The sequence below is a fragment of the Molossus molossus genome, unplaced genomic scaffold (assembly GCF_014108415.1).
Source record: "Molossus molossus isolate mMolMol1 unplaced genomic scaffold, mMolMol1.p scaffold_m16_p_1, whole genome shotgun sequence".
Lineage (NCBI taxonomy): Eukaryota > Metazoa > Chordata > Mammalia > Chiroptera > Molossidae > Molossus > Molossus molossus.
The window spans coordinates 240275157-240294474 of record NW_023425344.1 but is presented as its reverse complement, the minus strand read 5'-3'; the positions used below and the strand labels follow the sequence as shown (position 1 = coordinate 240294474).

The window sequence follows — 19318 nt, the reverse complement described above, 5'->3', positions numbered from 1 at the left end:
AACCAAAGGTGGGAAGGGAGTACAGGGCAGCCGTGCCCGGGAGAGGGAGGAGAGATCACAGCCCCCGGGAGAGGGAGGAGAGATCACAGCCCCCGGGAGAGGGAGGAGAGATCACAGCCGCCAGGAGAGGGAGGAGAGATCACAGCTGCCGGGAGAGGGAGGAGAGATCACAGCCCCCGGGAGAGGGAGGAGAGATCACACCCATGTGTTTCGCTTTCCCTTCAGGCTTAGGGTCACCCAGCGTGTGGGACATGTAGCAATAATTTATGTTAGATTCTAAAATGTTGGTGATTATGCTTTATAAAGCTTTTCTTTTACTTTTTTAAATCCTCACCCGTGAACATTTTTGTATTTATCTTCAGAGAGAGTGGGAGGGAGAGAGGGAAGAAGAGAGAAACATTGATGTGAGAAGACACATCTTGATGTTTCTCTCTCTCTTCCCCCCTCACTCCCTCCCGCTCTCTCTGAAGATAAATGCAAAAATGTCCTTGGGTGAGGATAAAAAAAAAAAAAAAAAAAAAGTTTTCTTTTAAAATACAACTCCTGCTCTGGCCGGTTTGGCTCAGCGGTAGAGCACTGGCCCATGGACCAGTGAGTCCCAGGTTCGATTCCGGTCAAGGGCATGTACCTGGGTTGCGGTTTGTCCCCGGCCCTGGTTGGGGTCGAGCAGGAGGCAGCCAGTCGATGTGTCCCTCCTGTCGATGTTTCTCTCTCTGTCCCTTTCTCTCTCCCTGTCTCTCTACCTGAAGATAAACAGAAAAATATTCTTAGATGAGAATAAAAAAAAAAAAAAAAAAAATACAACTCCTAACAGTAAAATGAGTTTGGGTAAGTGCAAGTTCACAGAAGAGTAACTGTAAGCTTGCTGAGGGCCAGGGCTGGCGTGAGCCTCCTTCCCGGACACAGTCCAAGCACGGGTGGTGCCTGCGTGGGAGGGAGGGCGAGTGGGCAGCAGGCACTGCACGAAGCCAGGTACACCTGCAGCCCAGCCTCTGGGTTTGCTTTACTCCATTTGATCAATTTATTGGTTTCCGGATTGTCTGGTGGCCTCTTGCAATAAACTAATTTGTTCACAGCTGTGTATATCTTTGCTAAGATTTTTTTGGTATAGTCTTTTGATTTTAACAAGATCTTGTTGTGTGTTAGTGGCTTGAAAATCACTTTTTCAAACGAATCGCATTTGAGATTTTCTCAGCCACTCACTTTTCCAAGTCCTGGCAAAATGCTGTTCTGCAGGCCACATGGCTCCCTTGAATGTTGGCCACATGTGAACCCCTGGCATTATTCTACCTGCCAATAAAGCAGTGTGGAAGGTAAAACTAAAAACACAAAATGCTCCAGGCTCTTGTATTTATCTTTGGAAGAAAATTCATAAAGAAGAGAAGGAAAGCATTCTCCTCGCTGGCCAGATAACAGTCATGTTACTCTGAGACGCCGCCCAGCCTACACGTTCAATCCTTGGGAACGCTTTTCTACTGGGACTGAGGGCCCTAGGGATATTTCTAAGGCTCTTCTACCTCTTCTATTCTCGCTCTCGAGGTCCTTTGGAACTGTGGTTAAAGGGAGGGAGCAGAAGTCCAGCTGAGGGCTGCATGGGAAGTACAGGCCCAGGGCCAGACCCTGGCCTAAGGCGATTACAGTCAAACCCCACCTCTAACATGTTTATTCAGGAGAACTCGGGTTCAAACACACACACACAAACAAGTGGAACAGAAAAGGAGAAAGGACAAAGGTGCAGCACAAAGCTGAGGATTTAGGATTATCAGCCCTGTCCTGGGATGCTGGGCAGGTTGGAAGACTGCCCCGCACCAGCCTAGGCTGTGTTTGTCATCCGCTCAGGAGAGAAAGGGAGAGAATGAGCACCAACCACTGCTACACACCAGGGGCTGAACCGGGCATGTCAGGCAGCAGGAGCATGGCCACCCTGTGCAGACTAACTCTGAACTAAAACACGGTTCTAAGTGCATTACAGACCACATCTCGGTCACTCTTCTCAACAACCCCCTGGAGGAGGCTTTCTTATTTTCTCGTTTTACAGACAGAGACACTAAGGTCTAGAGAATGCAAGTACCTGCCCAAGGTCACTTCATAAGTTGTAACATCACAAATAACACAGTCTGGTTCTAAAGCAATGTTGTCCATTTGTGTGTGTGTGTGTGTGTGTGGATGGGGTGGGGTGGCAAAGGTGGTCACAGATTCCTTGAAATTCTGATAAAACCTATACAATCTAAGGAAAAATGAATATGCAAGAATAAACAACAGATTTATAGGACTCAAAAGAATGGACAGAGCTTGGAGAGGCGGGGGAAACGCCTTCTGAATCTCAGTGTCAACACGACCGGTCATGGAAGGACTGCGTGTTGGCTGTGTCAACACAATCTAAGAAGTGGGCCCATCACCACTGAAGCCAACATGGGTGGGGAGTAGCTAGAGCCTTTCCTTCACTGCCCTGGGAAGAAAGGGACCCACTGGGCAAGGCTGACTGCTGGGGAGTCAGAGATTTTGGAATATTAATGGGGTGATGTCATTAAAACTTTCTGATCAAAACCCAAAATTTCCCTGCTCAGATTCAGCATTTGCTCACAAACTAGAGGTTGTAATTTAACTACCTGTGCCGGCCTCTAGCTTCCAGAGAAAATATGCTGGTTGTGGTGACAGGTGCTTTCGCCATTTTAAATTAGCAAGCGTGGCCTGTGTGGGGGTTCAGAATGAGTCACCCCAAGGTGTCTTTGTGGTATGCAGGCTGTTTTGAGCTAAAGGCAACTTTAACCTCGGAAATTGCAAGAGAAATTTCCCTTAACTACTAAGGGCCTTAGATAACCTCTTTTGACTGACCTATAAGGCAAGGCAAACTTTTATTTACCAAATATCTGCTCCTCTTATCACCCTGAGCTCCCAGGTGCATTAGCTCATCCCTAGCTCAGGGTCTTATGTACCCAGGTTCCCTTTCTGCATCTGAACCTCCTGTATGTGGGTCTGACTCTCTCATGGATGTAGGGTTCCCACACACATGTATGTATTACATTTGGTTACTTTCTCTTGCTCACCTCTCATGTCTATTTGTTACCAGAAGAACATTCAGGGTAGAGGCAAGTTTGCTCCTCCCCCACACCCGACTGTACATCTCCTGCATGAACTCACCTCAAAGATGGACGTTCCCCGCTGAGAAAAGCGTAACTGCAGCCTTTGGGGCTGCGTCAGGGGAGGGGCTGCCCATGCCAGCCAGCCGGCCAGCCTTCCCCCAGAAACCCCTGAACCTGAGCCAACCATCCACCGACTTTTCACTGTGAGGAAGTCACAGACCAGTGCAGCAGTTACAACGTGTGATCGGGGCCCTCCGTTTTGAGAAGCAGGTGGTGGTGGTGGGGTATACAGTCAAAATTGTTTTCATCATCATGTTAAGCCATTATTTGTCCCTCTCACTTCTGCACGAGTGTCCAGAGGCTCTGAGACATGTGTGCTACCACCTGCCGTGGTCTCCTGCCGTGAGAACCCAGCTGCCTTCCATTCACCCGGGGAAGAAAGAACTGCAGAATGTGCCAACAACGCCACCTCCCTCAACAACCTTTTTGGGAAATAGTCATACAAATATAGATGTTATAATGGGTTTGTTATTTTAAAACAATAAATGGATTTTCAGATTTCTTGGTCTTATTTTCTGAGACAGTAAATACCCAGATAGAACCCATAAATAAAAGCTCTGTGGCCCTCAATGACGACAGCGCAGAGGGGTTCCAAGACCAACCAGTTTGAGAACCGCAGCTCCAGCGGCCCCAGACAGGGCAGCAAAGCCTCCAGAGACCCGTGCTCCCCAAGTGCCCACGAGCCAGGCCTTCGGAGACCCGGCCGGGCCTCTCCTGAGCACCGTTTCTGCCTTGGTCCCCGCCCAGGCTTCCCTGCATGTGTCTCACCTTTACTTCCATACCGCTCTGGGGGCAGGTCGTACGGCACAGGGAAGGACGCCGTTGGCTCCTGGCTGCCCGAGAAGAATTTCTGTTTCACTCTGAAGCTGTCCAGGCCCTGCAGACACACAGAGGAACTTATGATGCACCCCACTCTCTAAAAAGACAGATCCCAGGAAGACACTATGTCTTTAGGGCGCTCACAACAAAATTCAAGTTATCTCAGAACTATTTACAATGTTTGATAGATCAAATATACTTACAATCACCCCCAAATTATTCTTTCCTAAAAATAAGAGGTCAAATTTCAGAAATTAAATTATAGCAGAATTTGTGAAAATTTAATATAGGATATAAAGATACAAGAGAAAAACAATTTTGGGTATTTCAACGAACCGCTATGTGCAGCTTGGAGTGTTTAGAAGACAGTATAAAAATATCTCCCAATACTTTCAGCATTGCTATAGTAACAGGCGGCTCACTCTGGTGTAAGAAGAGATAAAAGTTGCTTTCGCGTACGAGGAAAGCGTTCCAATACAATGTGACAGGAATAGAAAGGTGAACTCTTCAAGACCCCCCAAAATGGAAGGTTTATTCCAAGAACTCCAGCACAGGGTATTAATATTGGATCTTAATCAGGGCGCAAACTCAGGTTCTGTGCAGAGGCTGATGCACTAACCACCACTTCCTCTAACACGGGGCCTGCGCAGGATTTGGGAGCTTGACGTGTTCGCTTTGTTCCCCCAGCACCTCCACACACGGATCCGCTCTCCTGGCCCCCTTCAATGATTAGCCTGGTCTGCAGGTCCGCCTGTCTCTCATTCCTTCTATCTACTCATCCAAACGTATCCACCTTCGTATCCTAAACACCCACAAACCAAACAGGGCTCATGCCCTCGGAACCCAGAGAACGAGGACTGCAGTTCTGTGCCTTGGTGATCACAGTTTAGTAGGGGACTAGTTATGGGTACAGGATAGGACACATTGAGAGCTGAGGTCATGCTGACCACAGGCCACCTGAGTTCTAGCTCGCCTTTGTTCTGGTATTTCCTGAGCTCTGCGAATGGCTCAGGTTTGCATGCGTTCACTCATTCATTCATTCCCCACAGTATTTCCTGAGACGCTCCTGTGTCAGGCGTGAGTGCCAGCCACTGACTATGCAGGAGTTACCACCAATGCCACCGTTCCTGTCCTCACGGGGTGTACAGCCTTATTAAACAATTACATCTTAACAAGTAAAATAACTACAATTTGTGATAAGCACTATGAAGAAAAACAGGAGGATGAGAAGAGAACAGTAGGCCTGTTTTAGGTTTGGGGAGAGGGGACAGTCAGTGAAAGCCTCCCTAAAAAACTGACATTTAAACTAAACTCTGAAGGCTGGTTAGGGTTGCTCAGGTGAGCATGGAAAAAAATGTCCCAGGCAGAGGAGCAGCATCTGCAAAGGCCAGAGGTGGCAAAGAGCTTACATGTTCCAAGAACTTAAAAAGGCGTCGATGGGACACTTGGCCACTAATTAGGCCTCAATTCCCTCATCTGTAAAATTGACATAAAATGCCCGGATATTATATTAATGCTTCTCACTTTGCACTGAACACAAGTCTTAGAGATGAGCTGTACAACGGGATTACAGTGCCTTCCTTGCATGACAGCAAATGAACGACGTACGTGGAAGAGCCCTGCATGCCGAGACCCCCAGAACGGCTCGGGGTCATCAGAGCACTGATGAAGGTGGTGGCTGAAGACACAGTGAAGGGCAGCACGTGACAGATGCCTGGCCCAAGTTCTACACAGAAAAAGAAGAAATGGCCTTTGTCAGCTGCAGGGTAAGGAAAGACTTTGTAGAAAATAGTTTAGCTTGAAACACTGGTATAATTCTGATAAACAGAGGTGGCAGGAAGAAGAGCGAGGGGGCAGCTTAACCGAGGGAGAGCAGGCGCAGGGGCTGTGGGTTGATCCGGAGGCGGGCTGGGACCGCTGCAGAGGGAAGCAGCGTGGACATCTGTGGTTGTGACCGGGCCCACCCCCTGGCCATGGTGACTCGGGATGGGCGTGTGGCCCACATCAGAGGGGTCGGGGAGAGACACTCTTTCTGCTGCCGGGCTCATTTAGTAAGGTTGAGCCTCGAGGTGCTGGGCGCCCTCGTGCCCGTCAAACCGACAGCTATCCTAACACGGCCCAAACCCCTGAACTCAGCTGTGCCCGAAGCAAGGGGCCTGCCCTCTGTCTGCCCTTTTTCTCAGACTGTCTGAGTTGGCTCTCTATCACTTACAACCCAAATGTCTAAGACCCCAGTCACAGAGGGGGCCTTGACTCCGTCCAGGGAGGAGTTGCTGAAGGGTTTGAACAGAGTTCCACTAGAAAGGCAGACTGGTTCCGACTGCAGCAGCATCAGAATCACTGGAGCCAGAAAACTCGAGCTGGGTGTGGGATACAAGGGTTAAAAGTATCATCACAACAAAAACTGAGCCACACAGGAGGTGTGGGTGAGTGGGGTCAGTGGAAACAGAAAGAAACGAATGTGAAAGAGACTGAAGAATTGATAAAACCCAGGGACTTATGAGGGCAGAGGAGGAAGGCAGCTGCAGCCACAGACGACTGGAGAGGCGCCTGCATCTCTCCCCTGCCCCCCACTTCCTCCCACTCAGCACAGGCTGCTGGGCCACCTTCCTAAACGCCAGCACCGGTGTCTCCCCACATCTTACCTTCGACAGGTGAACCCGAGGAGAACCTTAAGAGGCACCTGGCATGTGGACGTGAATGAGTATAACACTAGTATGCTCAGGGTGTTCTCTGCGGTGATAACTCAAATTTTGCAAAGGAGGAAACACATTCGGGGATTAAATAGTTGCCCAGGGCCACATAGCTACGATGTGGCCAGGCGGGAAGTCGGGTACTGCCTTTCTAATTCTTGGCCCCAAGTTCCTCCCACTCAGTAAACAAAAGGCCTTATCCCCGGAGCCACAGCGCAGGACGCTCTTCCCCGCACACGTCGGAGGCAGTGCTGGGGCCGGGGCCGAGGCCGAGGCAGGCCGCGCCACGTTCTGGGAACCTTCGTTCCTGACATTTTCAGGAAGAGCTGGAGGTTGGAAGTGATGCCAATTTAATGACTATTAAACACTTTATGGAGTTTCAGGTAAAAATAACTTCACTCCTGGCTTAGTTCTGCGATGTTCAAATGATCACAGTGAAGGATTAAGGTCTCTGGGCCTGCGCCCAGATCTGGCTCTATTTCATGGTCTCTGACCTCACACTCAAAGTCTGAGCCATCCATGGCTGACAGGAAGCAATTTTTTTTTTTAAATGCCATTTCTGATCTAAATTCTAGGGTATTACAACTATATAAAAAAAGTGCCACTTTTCCCTTCAATCTGGATGTCAAATAATTTGAAGCTGTCTTCTAATTATCATTATTTATATATCACAGTGGTACCACTTGGCATTTTATGAAACTGAGGAAGGCACCCTCCCAGGCATGGATCCTTAAAAGACAGTTACGACAATACATTTATAAAACACCAGGTGAGAGGGTGGACATGTATCACACACGAGAAATCACTGGCTTTTCCCTTCGTCGGCTTTGGGAGAAGGGCAGGTTCTCTCTGTGACGGAAGGTTCAGCAGCTCAGCTCAGTCACAGAGAACAAGGGCTGCGCTCCCGTTTCAGTTAGAGATGGGACTCATTTCTTGGTGGGCCCGAGGAGCCCCCAGCAGTGAAACCCAGTGCGCTCTCCTGGGTAAAGCAGTGACGGCAGCTGACCCTTCTAGGAGGAGTGCACGTAATCCAAGGTGGACAGAGCGGTAAGGACGTGGGTTCCAGAAGGCGGCTGTCTCGTCCCTCCTGGACGTGTTTCCGGCGGGGACTTAGAAGCTTCCTGGAGGACACACCTGCATGGCGTCGTTGTGGGGGTGCCGTCAGCATTCTGAGGGAGACGGTCTCTGCCCCCACCTTCCTGAACTGCTGCTCTGAGACCGCTAAGGTGAACTGCAGCCGTGTGCATGCTCACGCTGCCGTCCACTCTTCACAGGCCACAGCTGTGAGTTCCCAACGATCCTGTGCTGTCCGCGTTCACAGACGGGAAAAAGGGGGCCTACAGGGAGACAGCCACACACTCGGCGTCCAGGGGCTTGTGAGAATGATCCCAGCTCCGTGCTCCTTCTCCCGCCTCCAGAGCTGACACTCCTAGATCCTCAACCTGGGCTGCTCCGGAGAGTTCTTTTTCTGGTCCTCGGCATCTCTCCAATGTGTCCATCTCTATCGTCTCTTTCCAAGTCACGGCAGCGCCTCTGAGGCAGGGAAGTGGCACTTGATGCTCAGCCAACCTCGCCTGCACACGAACAGCACCCAGGTGACGGAGCCCCGGCACGCGTCAGGAGGGCTGGGAGGCAGCGGGTCCAGGTCACAGTGGACCTGGACGTCACGCACAGGGCTCTGGACGTGGTCTTGTGGGCCAAGGGGAGTCACCGAGGGTTCACAGGCAGGTGGGCAGGCCACAGCTTCAGGACGGGCTGTGGCTGAGGGGTGGGGAGACGGGGTCGGAGGCAGTGGCCTGCAGCCGCAGGAAGAGCATTTCTGGACAGCGCAGATGGCAGTGGAGACTGGACTGCGGGGTGAGGGGAGGGGTAAGAGAGGAAGGAACAGATGCGAGGACCTGGCTTTATCAGCTGAGAAACACCACGCGCAGCAGTGTCGCCTCCCGGGGAATCCCGAGCCCCGAAGAGACGGGCTGAGCCCAAGGCAGGTCCTCAGAGGTGGCGCAGGAAGTAGAGGGAGGTCTGGGGTGGTGTCCCTTCTACATTTCATTAGTTCTTCCAGCCAGAGCCACAGTTAGAATAATATTGCCATTTTGAGCCACAAAAGACAATAAAATAGTTGAACTAGAACAGTAGAGACCTGAAGACGGACAATTCTTGGGGATTTTTTCGAAGCTTTTTAAACTCTGATCACAGAAAAGGGAGAACCTGCCACCCAGGGCAAGTGAGCCCGGGGCCTTGAAGGGGCGGGAGAGCTCTCAGCCCCAAGACCAGCACGGGTGTGCGCAGGCCGCCTTTGTCTGGAGGAAACAGTTTTGATTATGTACAATATCCCAGAGGCAGGAGTTCTAGCCACAGAATGTTAGGCAGGCTCAAGCCCAGGGCCTCGCCAGCACCAGACAAGGTATGTGCTCAATAAACACCAAAAAGCATGAAGTTCCAAGTCAGAAATACTTGTATTTCCCTGAAACACTCACAGATGCCTTAGGGTTTGGAATATAACTACTGACCCTTGAAATCACCAATCTTTCCTATACATTAAGGTTTTCAGGTACAAAATGATTTAGTCTACTCTTGCAAGTTAAATACACATACACGAAAAGAAATACCCAAAAACACTGCTCCATGACTCCACCTCTGTCCGTCCTGCAAGCTGGACCTGGGCCAGACAAAGGCTGCTTTCTGTGAACCCCCTTGGAGACTGGTCATAACTGATGTCCACTGGGACATAAGCCAGCCCCTCCCGAGCCTCCTGCGGGGTCCCCCCCGGAGCAGGTGTCGTCCTGACCTGGTCTAGCGCGGAAGGTGCCTTTCGTCCCTGGCAGCATTCTCATACTGAGCACCGTGACCGCCCCCGGCCCCCTATGTAATTTTCTGATGCCTGCCAAGCAGTGCAGCAATTTATTTTGTCTTGCAGCTGCCCGAGACATGCCTCATCTGTAAGTTCCCCTTACTAATCTCTCTTAATTACCAGACGAGCGGTGTGCCTCTTTCCTCGGTCTTCCCCTGCCTCTGCTGCTTACAGAGAGAGTGCTGAGCTTTCCCCTGGGTCTGCGTGTACGAACACCTTGATGTAAGACCTCAACAGAATAAAGTCTTTACGTTCACAAAGGTTATTAAGCACCTACTGCGTAGAAACGACAGCCAAGTGCTGGCTACACAGTCCCGTGCATCTGACATAAATCCCCGAAGCTCCTGAAAGCGTTCCTAATCAACGGGAAGTTAATGACGCCACGCTCTACGGCAAGTTAGGTTGATCGAGAAATGATGTGTTTACCGTGAATTCATTAAAAAGAAGCAGAGAATGTGAACAAACCACTGTTTGGTTACCAGGGACTTATCAGCTTCCAGATCAATCCCAGAGGTTTCGAACGGCACATTCATCACGGAAAGCTGGCTGCGTACCCGCCAGTTTCCAGGCCACCCTGAACGTCACACTTCCCACAGCCACTGGTTCCTGAGCGACAGGTCCTGGTGGCGGCCGCGGGGACGGAGAGCTGCAGGGCTCCTGCCAGGTGCCTGCCCGCACAGTGCTTGAGATGTGCCACCCGGGCACAAGCCGGACGGTCGTGCCGGCCCCGAGCCAGCCCCCGGAACAGCGACGGGAGGGCCACTGGGGAAGGCAGCGTGGAGCGCCGCTGCTGGGAACGCAGACACGTGGGTGCTTTGGACACGGAGTTCTGCCTCAGAAGCACAAAGGTGGGCTGATCTCAAGTGAGGAACAGAGCGAAGAAATAAAAAGCCACCGTAGTCAAGCTGCTAAATTGCTAAAATCAAGTAGGCTGAGGCATGAAGAAACGATTCTATTCTTGTTTTAAAAGCGTGGGAAGGCAAACTTTTGAACTTTCCAGTCTTGCATCAATGCCTGGACATACATGCAGACCTCCAGGTAACCCTCTGATGACCTCTGGAGGACTCGCATATCCAGACCGCCTGCCAGCCTCCCCACACCCCGGGTGTGAGAAGACCACCTGAATCTGTCCTCCAGATGCCGGACAGCAGGCTGAGAACCATCCTGGACCACTCCCAGGGCTCAGAACGCACTTCTCATGATCAAAACTCTTAATGTTTCCCTCTTCTTCAGAACACTTCTGGGTTGTTGCCTGGTTGTGTTTCCAGTCTGCGAACCCCAAGACCCTTGACTAAATCTTTATCCTTTGTTTCTAGCAAAGCCTTCAGACCCTCTGAGTTCTTTCAACACAAGAAACCAGATTCTAGATGCTGTCCAGTCAGAAGAATGACTACAAAACTTGGTATTGAGGACGTCTATCTGTCAAATATGTAACTGAAAACATTAAAAGGCATGTCTTGCTAGAGGAAGAGAGGGGTTGAAAGGGAGAAAGAGCACCCGCCTCATTTTGCAACAAACTGTGATCTTGTCAGAAACCACTTCAGGATCATGACTGATACAGAATTTTTAACACATCTGAATGTCCTATCGGTTGTTTCCCTGGAGAGCCCTGACGGATGAATACAGGTGGGCCCGTTCTGCATGGCCGGGCCCAAAGGGCCAGGGGAGGGAAGAGGCCCGAGGAGCCAGGCGTCAGGGCACGAAGGGAAAAGGAGGCCATGCTAAGGAGTCTGGCCTCTGCCCTATAGGATTTGAGGCAGATGGGCAACCTGACGGGGTCTGTGGTCTACAAAGACATTCTGGCAGCAGGGTGGAGGACAGCTCGGAGGCGGAGGGACGTGGGAGAGGCTGCCGTAGCAGGAGCTGAGGTGCCCTGGACACAGTGGCAGCAGGGATGGCCAGAAATGACGGACTATCGGGCAGCATTAGAGTCAGGAGTGACTCGCCTGGTGACTGAACAGGCACCGGGGGAAAGGAGGCACGAGGGAGGCCTTTCCACACTTCGAGCTAGGACAGTGAGGTGAGTGGTGACAGCAATTCAGTAATGATCAGGACTTCATAAGTGTGGCTTAGGGGATTAAGATGATTTTTATGACATCCACAATGAGTAACATCAATTAAATTATAATAATTAGAGATGTTTTATAAGATTCAAATTCTCTGAAAACTGACCTGATGAAACTAGTAATCCTGCTTTAAACACTGGTAGCTGCGGTGCGTCCTGCCTGCCACTGTCCTTCAGCAGAGGACTCCGGTCCCACGGCCCCGGCCGCACCGAGCTGTTTCCAACGTGACGCGCACTCCTCTCTCTGCCGGAAGCCGCATCTCCTGGGTGGTGTGTTAAGCTCCTACTCGTTTTCCAAGACCACAGTCAAATGTGATCTCCTTCAGTGAGCCTTCTCCAACTCCTCCAGGCAGGTTACACGCTCCCGCGTCTCAGAGTCCTTGTATCTGAACGCCCCATGCCGTCGCTCTCGTCCCACACTGCAGTAACTGTTCCTCCGAGCTTCACGAGGACAAAGACCCCATTCTTATCCCTGCTCCTGTTCCCTGGGCCCCCTGAACAGGAGGCTCGGTGCCTGGGGCTGAGCCGAGCCCGTGAGGTCAACCCCGCGGACAGAACGTTCCGTCCAGGCTTGTACGCCGCGGAGGGCAGGGCCGAGTCGTTCTGCGGGACAGCCTCTTCTTCGCCAGCAAAGTGTCTCATTCGGGGCTCACATAACCTCAGCAAAATGACAAATTACCTCATGGCATAGATAGGCCCTCAGAGTCAAAACCATAAATGTTAGTTCCATGGCGGCCACGCCGAGCCCATGAGTCCCCAGAAGCTTCACAGGCAGTAAGTGACTCAGATGTGACGCAGCAGCGAGAGGACAGTCTCCGGCGCTGCAGGAGTCCCGAGCTGCTTTCTGCCGACGGGTCGAGCACCCATCAGCTCCTGGGGGAACTGTCCGGTGGTGTCTACTGCTCAGGCTGGCCTCCTCGCTCACAGCAACCCTCCCTTCCTGGGAGCAGGCCACTACGAGGACGGGGCAGGGCAGTGCAGAGGCATGGAGGGCAGACCCAGGCTTGAACGGTCACCGTGAATGCAGAATGGCCGGCGAGTGCACGAGAGCCCGTGGGGGGGGGGGGGGGAGTCACACCAGCGGCAGCAGCCGCGAGGGGCGCCTACTGCTGGAGCCCCAAAGCTGGCCCGGCCTCAGGCCTCCTCGTCTCAGCTGCTCCTCCTTCCTTTTTTTTTTTTTAATCCTCACTGGAGGTTATTTTTCTATTTATCTTCAGATGGAGTGGGAGAGAGGAAGAGAGAGAAACATCGACTGGTTGCCTCCCACACGACACGACCAGGGCCGGGAATGAACCAAAATCGAGGTGCATGCCCTTGACCAGAATCGAACCCACGACTCACTGGCCTGCAGGCTGATGCTTTAACCCCTCAGCCAAACTGGCCAGGGCCCTCCTTCCTTTTGAATTCATGACATTTCCCCCTCCTGTGGGCTTACGTAAGCTCAAGTTGGAGTCTGTAAAATGCAACGAAGAGAACATAAACACCCCTCACAGCCCTCTGGGGTCTGTCCACTCAGGCCAGGTCCCGTCCGCACACATCGCAGCACCCAGCTCGCACCTGTGACACTGTGTACCAGGTGTGCTTGATTTTAGGACCTTCTTGCCCAACATGACTATCAGCTCCTCGGGAGGGCAGGTCAACACTCCTGTGCACTGTCCAAACGCCCAATGTCAGCACCTTGCCCAAGTCACTTATGACTCACTGAGGGACACCGATGACCACCAGAAGAATGATGACAAGGCAGTGGCAGTCTGCGGGTCCCCACCAGTGCTATGAGGAAGCCGGCTCATCTTGAGACAGCCCAGGAACTGTTTGAGGACCTGCTGTCCTCTCGGTGCGTTATCACAGGGTCACCCCGGCTGGGGCCTTGCTGCTGATCGGCTGGCACAGTGGAGGGTGGAATCCACGCTTCCCATGCTGGCCGACGGCCCTCAGAGACACCCCAATCTCTCCTTTACCCGCAATGCGCCCCAGGGGTGCAGAAGTCAGCCTAGCAGAGATTCAGGTCAGAGATTCTAAAGGATTACCCCAATTTTTTCTCTTTAGTCCTCTAGTGTACAGTCAGAAACAGCAGCAGAGGTAAGATCAGTAGCTCTGAAGGGTCTAAAGGCCTGGGGCAAGACAATATCCTTCCTTCCGACCGTCATTTCCACGAGAGGGATCGGTCAGAGCAGTGAGACCACTAGAACCAAGCAAATGCTGACACAAAGCCAGAGTGACGTGGACTCACTCCATCATTTCAGCCAGTCCTGGAGGGTGACCCTGGCCTCCGTCCACGGCTACCACACACCAAACTGCCGAGTGTCACGTCCTGGCACTGTGAATCTCCCACTTCCCTGGGACAACGCTGAGCGGGCCCAGGAGGGTCAGAGACGCAGGGTGGAGGGCTGACTGCACTCCTCTGAGGAACCTTCGGGAGGTCACGTCCTCATCTGTGGAAAACGGGCGACCGTCTACTACAGGGCCGTGGATGTGGAAATCTCAGCTGTAAACCGTGTTGGGACGTGCTGTTTGACTGTAGTGCTGGGATCTTATGACACTACCCTCAGGAGAGGCCTGTCAGGCAGTTCCGTGGGGAAACCCTCTGAGATGGGGAGGAAAGGATGGATAAAGGTTGGGAAGGGAGAGAAGGGGAGAGGAGAAGAGAGGAGGGGAGAGGAGAGGAGGGGAGGGGAGGGGAGGAGGGGAGGGGAGGGGAGAGGAGGGGAGAGGGGGGGAGGGGGGAGGGGAGGGGAGGAGGGGAGGGGAGGGGAGAGGAGGGGAGAGGAGGGGAGGGGAGGGCAGAGCTCTCACCAGAGCCTCCTGGGAAATGAGTCTGGGAGGGCAGCTGGGCGGGCGGGCAGGTGCTCACATGCTATGTGGGTCCGGGTTTAAGGCCTAAGGACAAGGGCACAGCACTCCATGAACTGAACCTCCTGGTCCTCGTCTAGTGGTTTCCAAGGAACTGCATCAGGTGCGTGTTTATAAAAACTCAACCATAGCAAGTGGCAAAGAAAGAAGGAACAATAAAGCATCAGCCATCTCACCGTGAGGGCAGTTGTGACCAACGCACGAGCCACAGTGAGCGTTGCCCAGAGTGCCTGCAGAGAGGGACTCGGGAGGTCTCGCGCCTGTGTGCCTTACTGTGGGCACGTCTCTCTGGGCCAAGAGTGATACAGCGTTTGGAGACACACATGGCTTGTACAACCCAGTCCCTACACGAAAACTCGCCACCTTGTCTAGGTTCAGCAGCAGACATGAGCTGGCTGTGCTGGACACCTCGAGAGACACACGGCTTCCCACTGCAGGTCTGTCCGGGGAGCTCCCTGGGGGTCTGACGGCACATGTGCTTGGCGCCCATCTCCAGCAGACGGTGTGAAATCCCTGCCGTGCTGGTGCTCACGCTGTTCCCTCAGCGGGATGCCCGTCCCTCTCCACTAAATCCTAAGCATCCTTCAACCGTCACCAAAGGCATCACCCCAACCTCAGATGTCTCGCACGTGGCTGTGTTGTTGCTTTGGCAACTCATCACTCACCACCTTGTAATAAATCTTCACACCATGTTGCACAACATTCACTTAAATATTGTCAACACCTCCGATCTCACCAGGTCTACTCGAGAGCAGTGATGCTGCGCGCGTCAGCGCAGGCCGGTGGTTGAGAGCACGGCTCCGGTGAGCACCTGGTTCTGCTGCGTCCCCCCTCGGCCAGGTCATCCTGACTAGCAAAGGAAACTGAAGACCCAATGCACTTCACACGCGACAGGTCACGCGGTTTAAAGTACGAACTTACAAATGCTGACGGGAGGAAGAGGACCCCGAGCTCGTAGGAACGGATCATCAGCTGAGCGCCGTTTTTCTCCAGGGCTCCCCAGGCCGCCTTGGACAGATTCGCGCTGCAGAGACAAGGGCACGAGAGGAGCCGACTCAGTGAGGCAGGTCACACTCACCGCGGCCTGGGCATGGGTCAGAAACACAAGGACAGCCACAATCAGGTTCACTCAGTTCCTGGCAGGGCTGTGCATGACCGTCCTCAAGATGTATCTAAACGCTCATTTGGGATAGCTTTACCCTCATCTGCCTTTCCCCTAGGGCAGCTATTAAAACAATTATCCTTCCTTAGAGATTTTTGTGTTCTGTCCAAATCCTTTCAATTTTCGAGACCCTGGGGTAGCCAGAATGCTTGGTTTTGTTGCATATAAAAGTAACATTTCAGAAAAAAATGGTGTCAATATCATCTCATGCATCAGTATTGCAAGCATCGCATTCCCTTTTCTACCCTCCGTTTGGGGCCAGGTAGTGTTAATTTCCACTTTCAATGTAAAGAAAAGCTCGGAGGGCCCTAGATGAGCACTTGTATCTAGAAAGAAACAGTGCACTTAGAACCAACTGTGTTTTATACGGAGTCACAGATATGGCTAAAGCCCACATGGCACGGCAGGGGAAGGAGCCTCGGGTCCGGCCTGGGGGAGGCACTGGCCTACGAGGATGCTCAGGACGGAGACGGCAGACGACTGAGCTCTGAGGCATCCTCTTTACACTCTCTGCTGCAAACTAGGCCCAGAACGCTCATCCACCAATTCATTCATGTAAACCCACTGCAAATGTTTTTATAATTAGGCTCATCCAAATTCTATTTCCTTTTTAGAATGTGGAATAAAACCTCAGCTATTCAGACCCCTCAGGGCTGACTTCGTGGATAACAGTACTTCAGGATTCATTCACTGGGGCACCGAATTTTCTTCTGAATGAAGTGCAGGAACTAGTGGAGATCAGAGTCCAAGAGAAAGTTACCAAGTAAGGCGAGGGAATGATGATCCACTCAGGGCTCTGTGGGCAGACACGCAGGAAGGCAGGAATCCGCGCTGAGGAAACTCTTAGAGCAAGTAAGCGAATGTAAAAAAGTAAAATAGTGTCCTTTCAGCCCCCTGCCTTCTTTAATGGGCCGCTCTGAGGACACGGGAGCTCTGATGCCCTCTGGCCACAATCACGACCACCAACGTCTATGATGTGTCTGTCACAGCACATGGAATGCAGATGAAGTGGCAGGGGGCCATCGCGGGGTAATCAACTCAAGGAACATTTTCATTAAAGTCCAGAATGACAGCTTGCTTTCGGGTCTCTCACCTGTCACTAAAGACACTGGTCTCACTGCAAAACCAACCGATGAGCGTGAGGTGGACGCCGTCTTCCTACAAACACTTCCCCAGTGTCTGGATGACCACTCTCCTGCTAACTCCCTCGGCTGGTCAGCGTCTCACTGCCACAGGCCGGAGGTACTTCCGGAGGCCCTCTCATTCCCTCCTAACTAGCTGTGTTTCCCTCGACATCGAGACCTGAGGGAGAACTCCAAAGTCAAGATCAATGGAGCCCACGAGGACACCTCTTCGGATGCTTTCTTCTTTCCCTTCCTTTGCTTTTAGCTTCTAACAGAATCCTAAGCACCTTAAACTTTGCCCTGAATAGTGAGACCAAAAGTCATTGGTAGGCTTTCTAGGTGATAAAGCAATATATTCTGAAACAGCATCTTTAATGAGATTTTACGTTCTGACTACACTTTGGGCCACTGGTCCCAGGGCAGTGTGGAATGCCTCTGGATGGTGGAGAATTCCACAGGGTAGGGTTCTGGGTGTCCAAAGCTGTACTGTCCAGCAGGAACTCTGCCAGGCCACTGATAAAGTCCTGCTGAATCAGACAGTAGCACCTGGGGGATGGTGTGTGGCAGTCACGGTGTAGCTAGAGAAACAGCACCACTGGAGGTGTGTGCGCGCACTTGTGTATAAAGACAATATATTTCCGGGAATCTGACGTGCAGCTGTGGGAGCGGGTAGAGCAGTCTCTGCAACGCTGCTGTCTGCCCTGCAGCTGGAGCTCCAAGTCTGCAGGGCAGGGAGGCCCGGGCAGGATGGAAATAAAGTGGAGAGCAACAAGCAACACACTGACGCCACAAGTAGGAGCTGGCCTCATGCCAGTGAGTGTCGCCTCCAGCACTGGGAGTGTGGTGTCCTGCAGAAGCTAAGCCCTTCGCCAGAGCTGAACACACACCCGGTGAGGCGAGGACCCAGGGGCAGGCGCAGCAACCACAGGTCCAGCTGCTGCCTCATGCCAGCACGCTGAGCCAGCACAAAGTGACAAGGTTGTAAGAACGCCTGCTGCTCCAGGTCCACCCTCCAAGCCTCCACAGAATCTCCTTTGGGGCTCATCGCCATCGAAACACACAAGAAAGGGATTTTGGAGAACGTGGTCAGGCTGCAGAACTGACAAACTGCAAAGCCAACAGGGGGTGGGCGTTTTCTCCTGAGCCCCCAGGAGAGCTGACCAATGAATGGTTAACTACCCAGTGGGGTAGTTTATAGGTCCCTTGACAACAAGGAGCTCGACTGGCGGTAGCTTACTGTCACAGCTTGTCAGTGAGGCTGTGAATTAGACACCTGATCTCAGTCCACAACATGGAAATTTTGGCCCAAAGTTTAAACCGTTAGTACATTTAAACTAATGATGTATGACAAGTTCCTAAAGGAAAGCTCAAGAAAGCACAGATTCTACCTAAGGCACGTGGGGAAGAAAGGCCAACGCGGAGAAAAGACCCCTGAGCCCCAAATCAGCAGAGAGCATTTCGCCCCCGCTTCCCCACTAACAGCGACACCCCAAGGCACTCTTCTCCCCCGGCCTCCGTTCCGGTCTCTGCAGTGAAGGGTTTTAGCCAGACATCCCTTTCCAGACTAGTCTACGATGATTAGACACCCACACGCACCTCTAACTAATGGCTCCCCTCCACCTGTGCATTGCAGCCACAAAGACAAACCCACGCTGTCACTGGGAACGCGCCTCTGGGGAGCGTTTACGGAATGTTCAAGATCATGTGTTGGGGAAACAGCCAGGCAAGGAGAGGGGGCAACGAGGGTGGCCGGACCCCGCTGCGTGCATCTGTAAGAGTCTGAAACTTGGTAACAGCAGTAGCAGCGTCTGCCACCTCCAACCCTGGCACAAGCAGCTGTCTGAGTGCTGACCGGGTTTACTTTTAAGATTCTGCTGGAAGGTGTATGCATCCCCGAGGACTGCTGTTATGGGAACGTGTCCGGCGGTAAGACACCTTCTCATCGCGGTGCTGTCTCGGCAGCAGCTGCGCGGGGTGTGCGGAGATGACTGACAGACTCCGCTGGCAGCCGCACGTCCTACAGGGCGGCAGACACTTCCACAGACAGACGCACTGAACAGAAGGCTGACTGGGTGTGGGAGGAGGAGCCCGAGCAGCTGGGGTGACGAGCAGGGACACGACTAAGGCCAGGGCGGCTGTTGCCCTGCCCCGAACCTCCACAGCAGTGTGCCTGTCCCCCACTCCCTGACCTTCTAAGTCACCCTCCTCTCTGCGTTTGCTTCAGGTTTTCTTGTGCTGCCCTTGGGCCCTGCTTCTTTCTATGCAATGAATAAAAGTTTCAGGAGTAACGTGGAAAGATAGTCTCACCGTAAAAGATTCAAAACCATCTTTCATTTTTCACTTCGATGGGTTCTGTCAATGTCTCTCTAGCACGGCTTCCCGTTCAGACGATCACCAAGAAGACCCAAGACTCTCCTCTTGGATCCTTGAGAACACCGGGTCGACAGTATCTATGGAAATGTTTGCTAATCTAATACGCAAAATATAGCTCACTTAAATTTGATTTCTTTGATTACTCAGTATTTTGAACCATATCTACTAGACAGCTATGTCTCTCAGCTCTGAATGATCCATTTAAAACTGTAATCTGTCTTTCTTATTGACATGCAGC

At 52.2% G+C, this 19318-nt stretch overlaps 1 protein-coding gene across 6 annotated transcripts in view; it reads right to left on the bottom strand.

The window, feature by feature from the left end:
- TDP1 (tyrosyl-DNA phosphodiesterase 1) overlaps positions 1 to 19318 on the bottom strand; it is a 70563-nt gene that overhangs the window by 13005 nt on the left and 38240 nt on the right. For 4 of the 6 annotated variants that reach the window (XM_036262790.1, XM_036262781.1, XM_036262770.1 and 1 more), the window contains 2 exons: positions 15343 to 15445; positions 3912 to 4020 (listed from right to left, as the gene is read on the bottom strand). In XM_036262790.1, the coding sequence (XP_036118683.1) occupies positions 3912 to 4020; positions 15343 to 15445 (212 nt within the window). Of the gene's footprint in view, positions 1 to 3911; positions 4021 to 5486; positions 5689 to 15342; positions 15446 to 19318 lie in introns of those variants that run through there. The other 2 variants (XM_036262801.1, XR_004959687.1) reach the window with 2 other exon arrangements.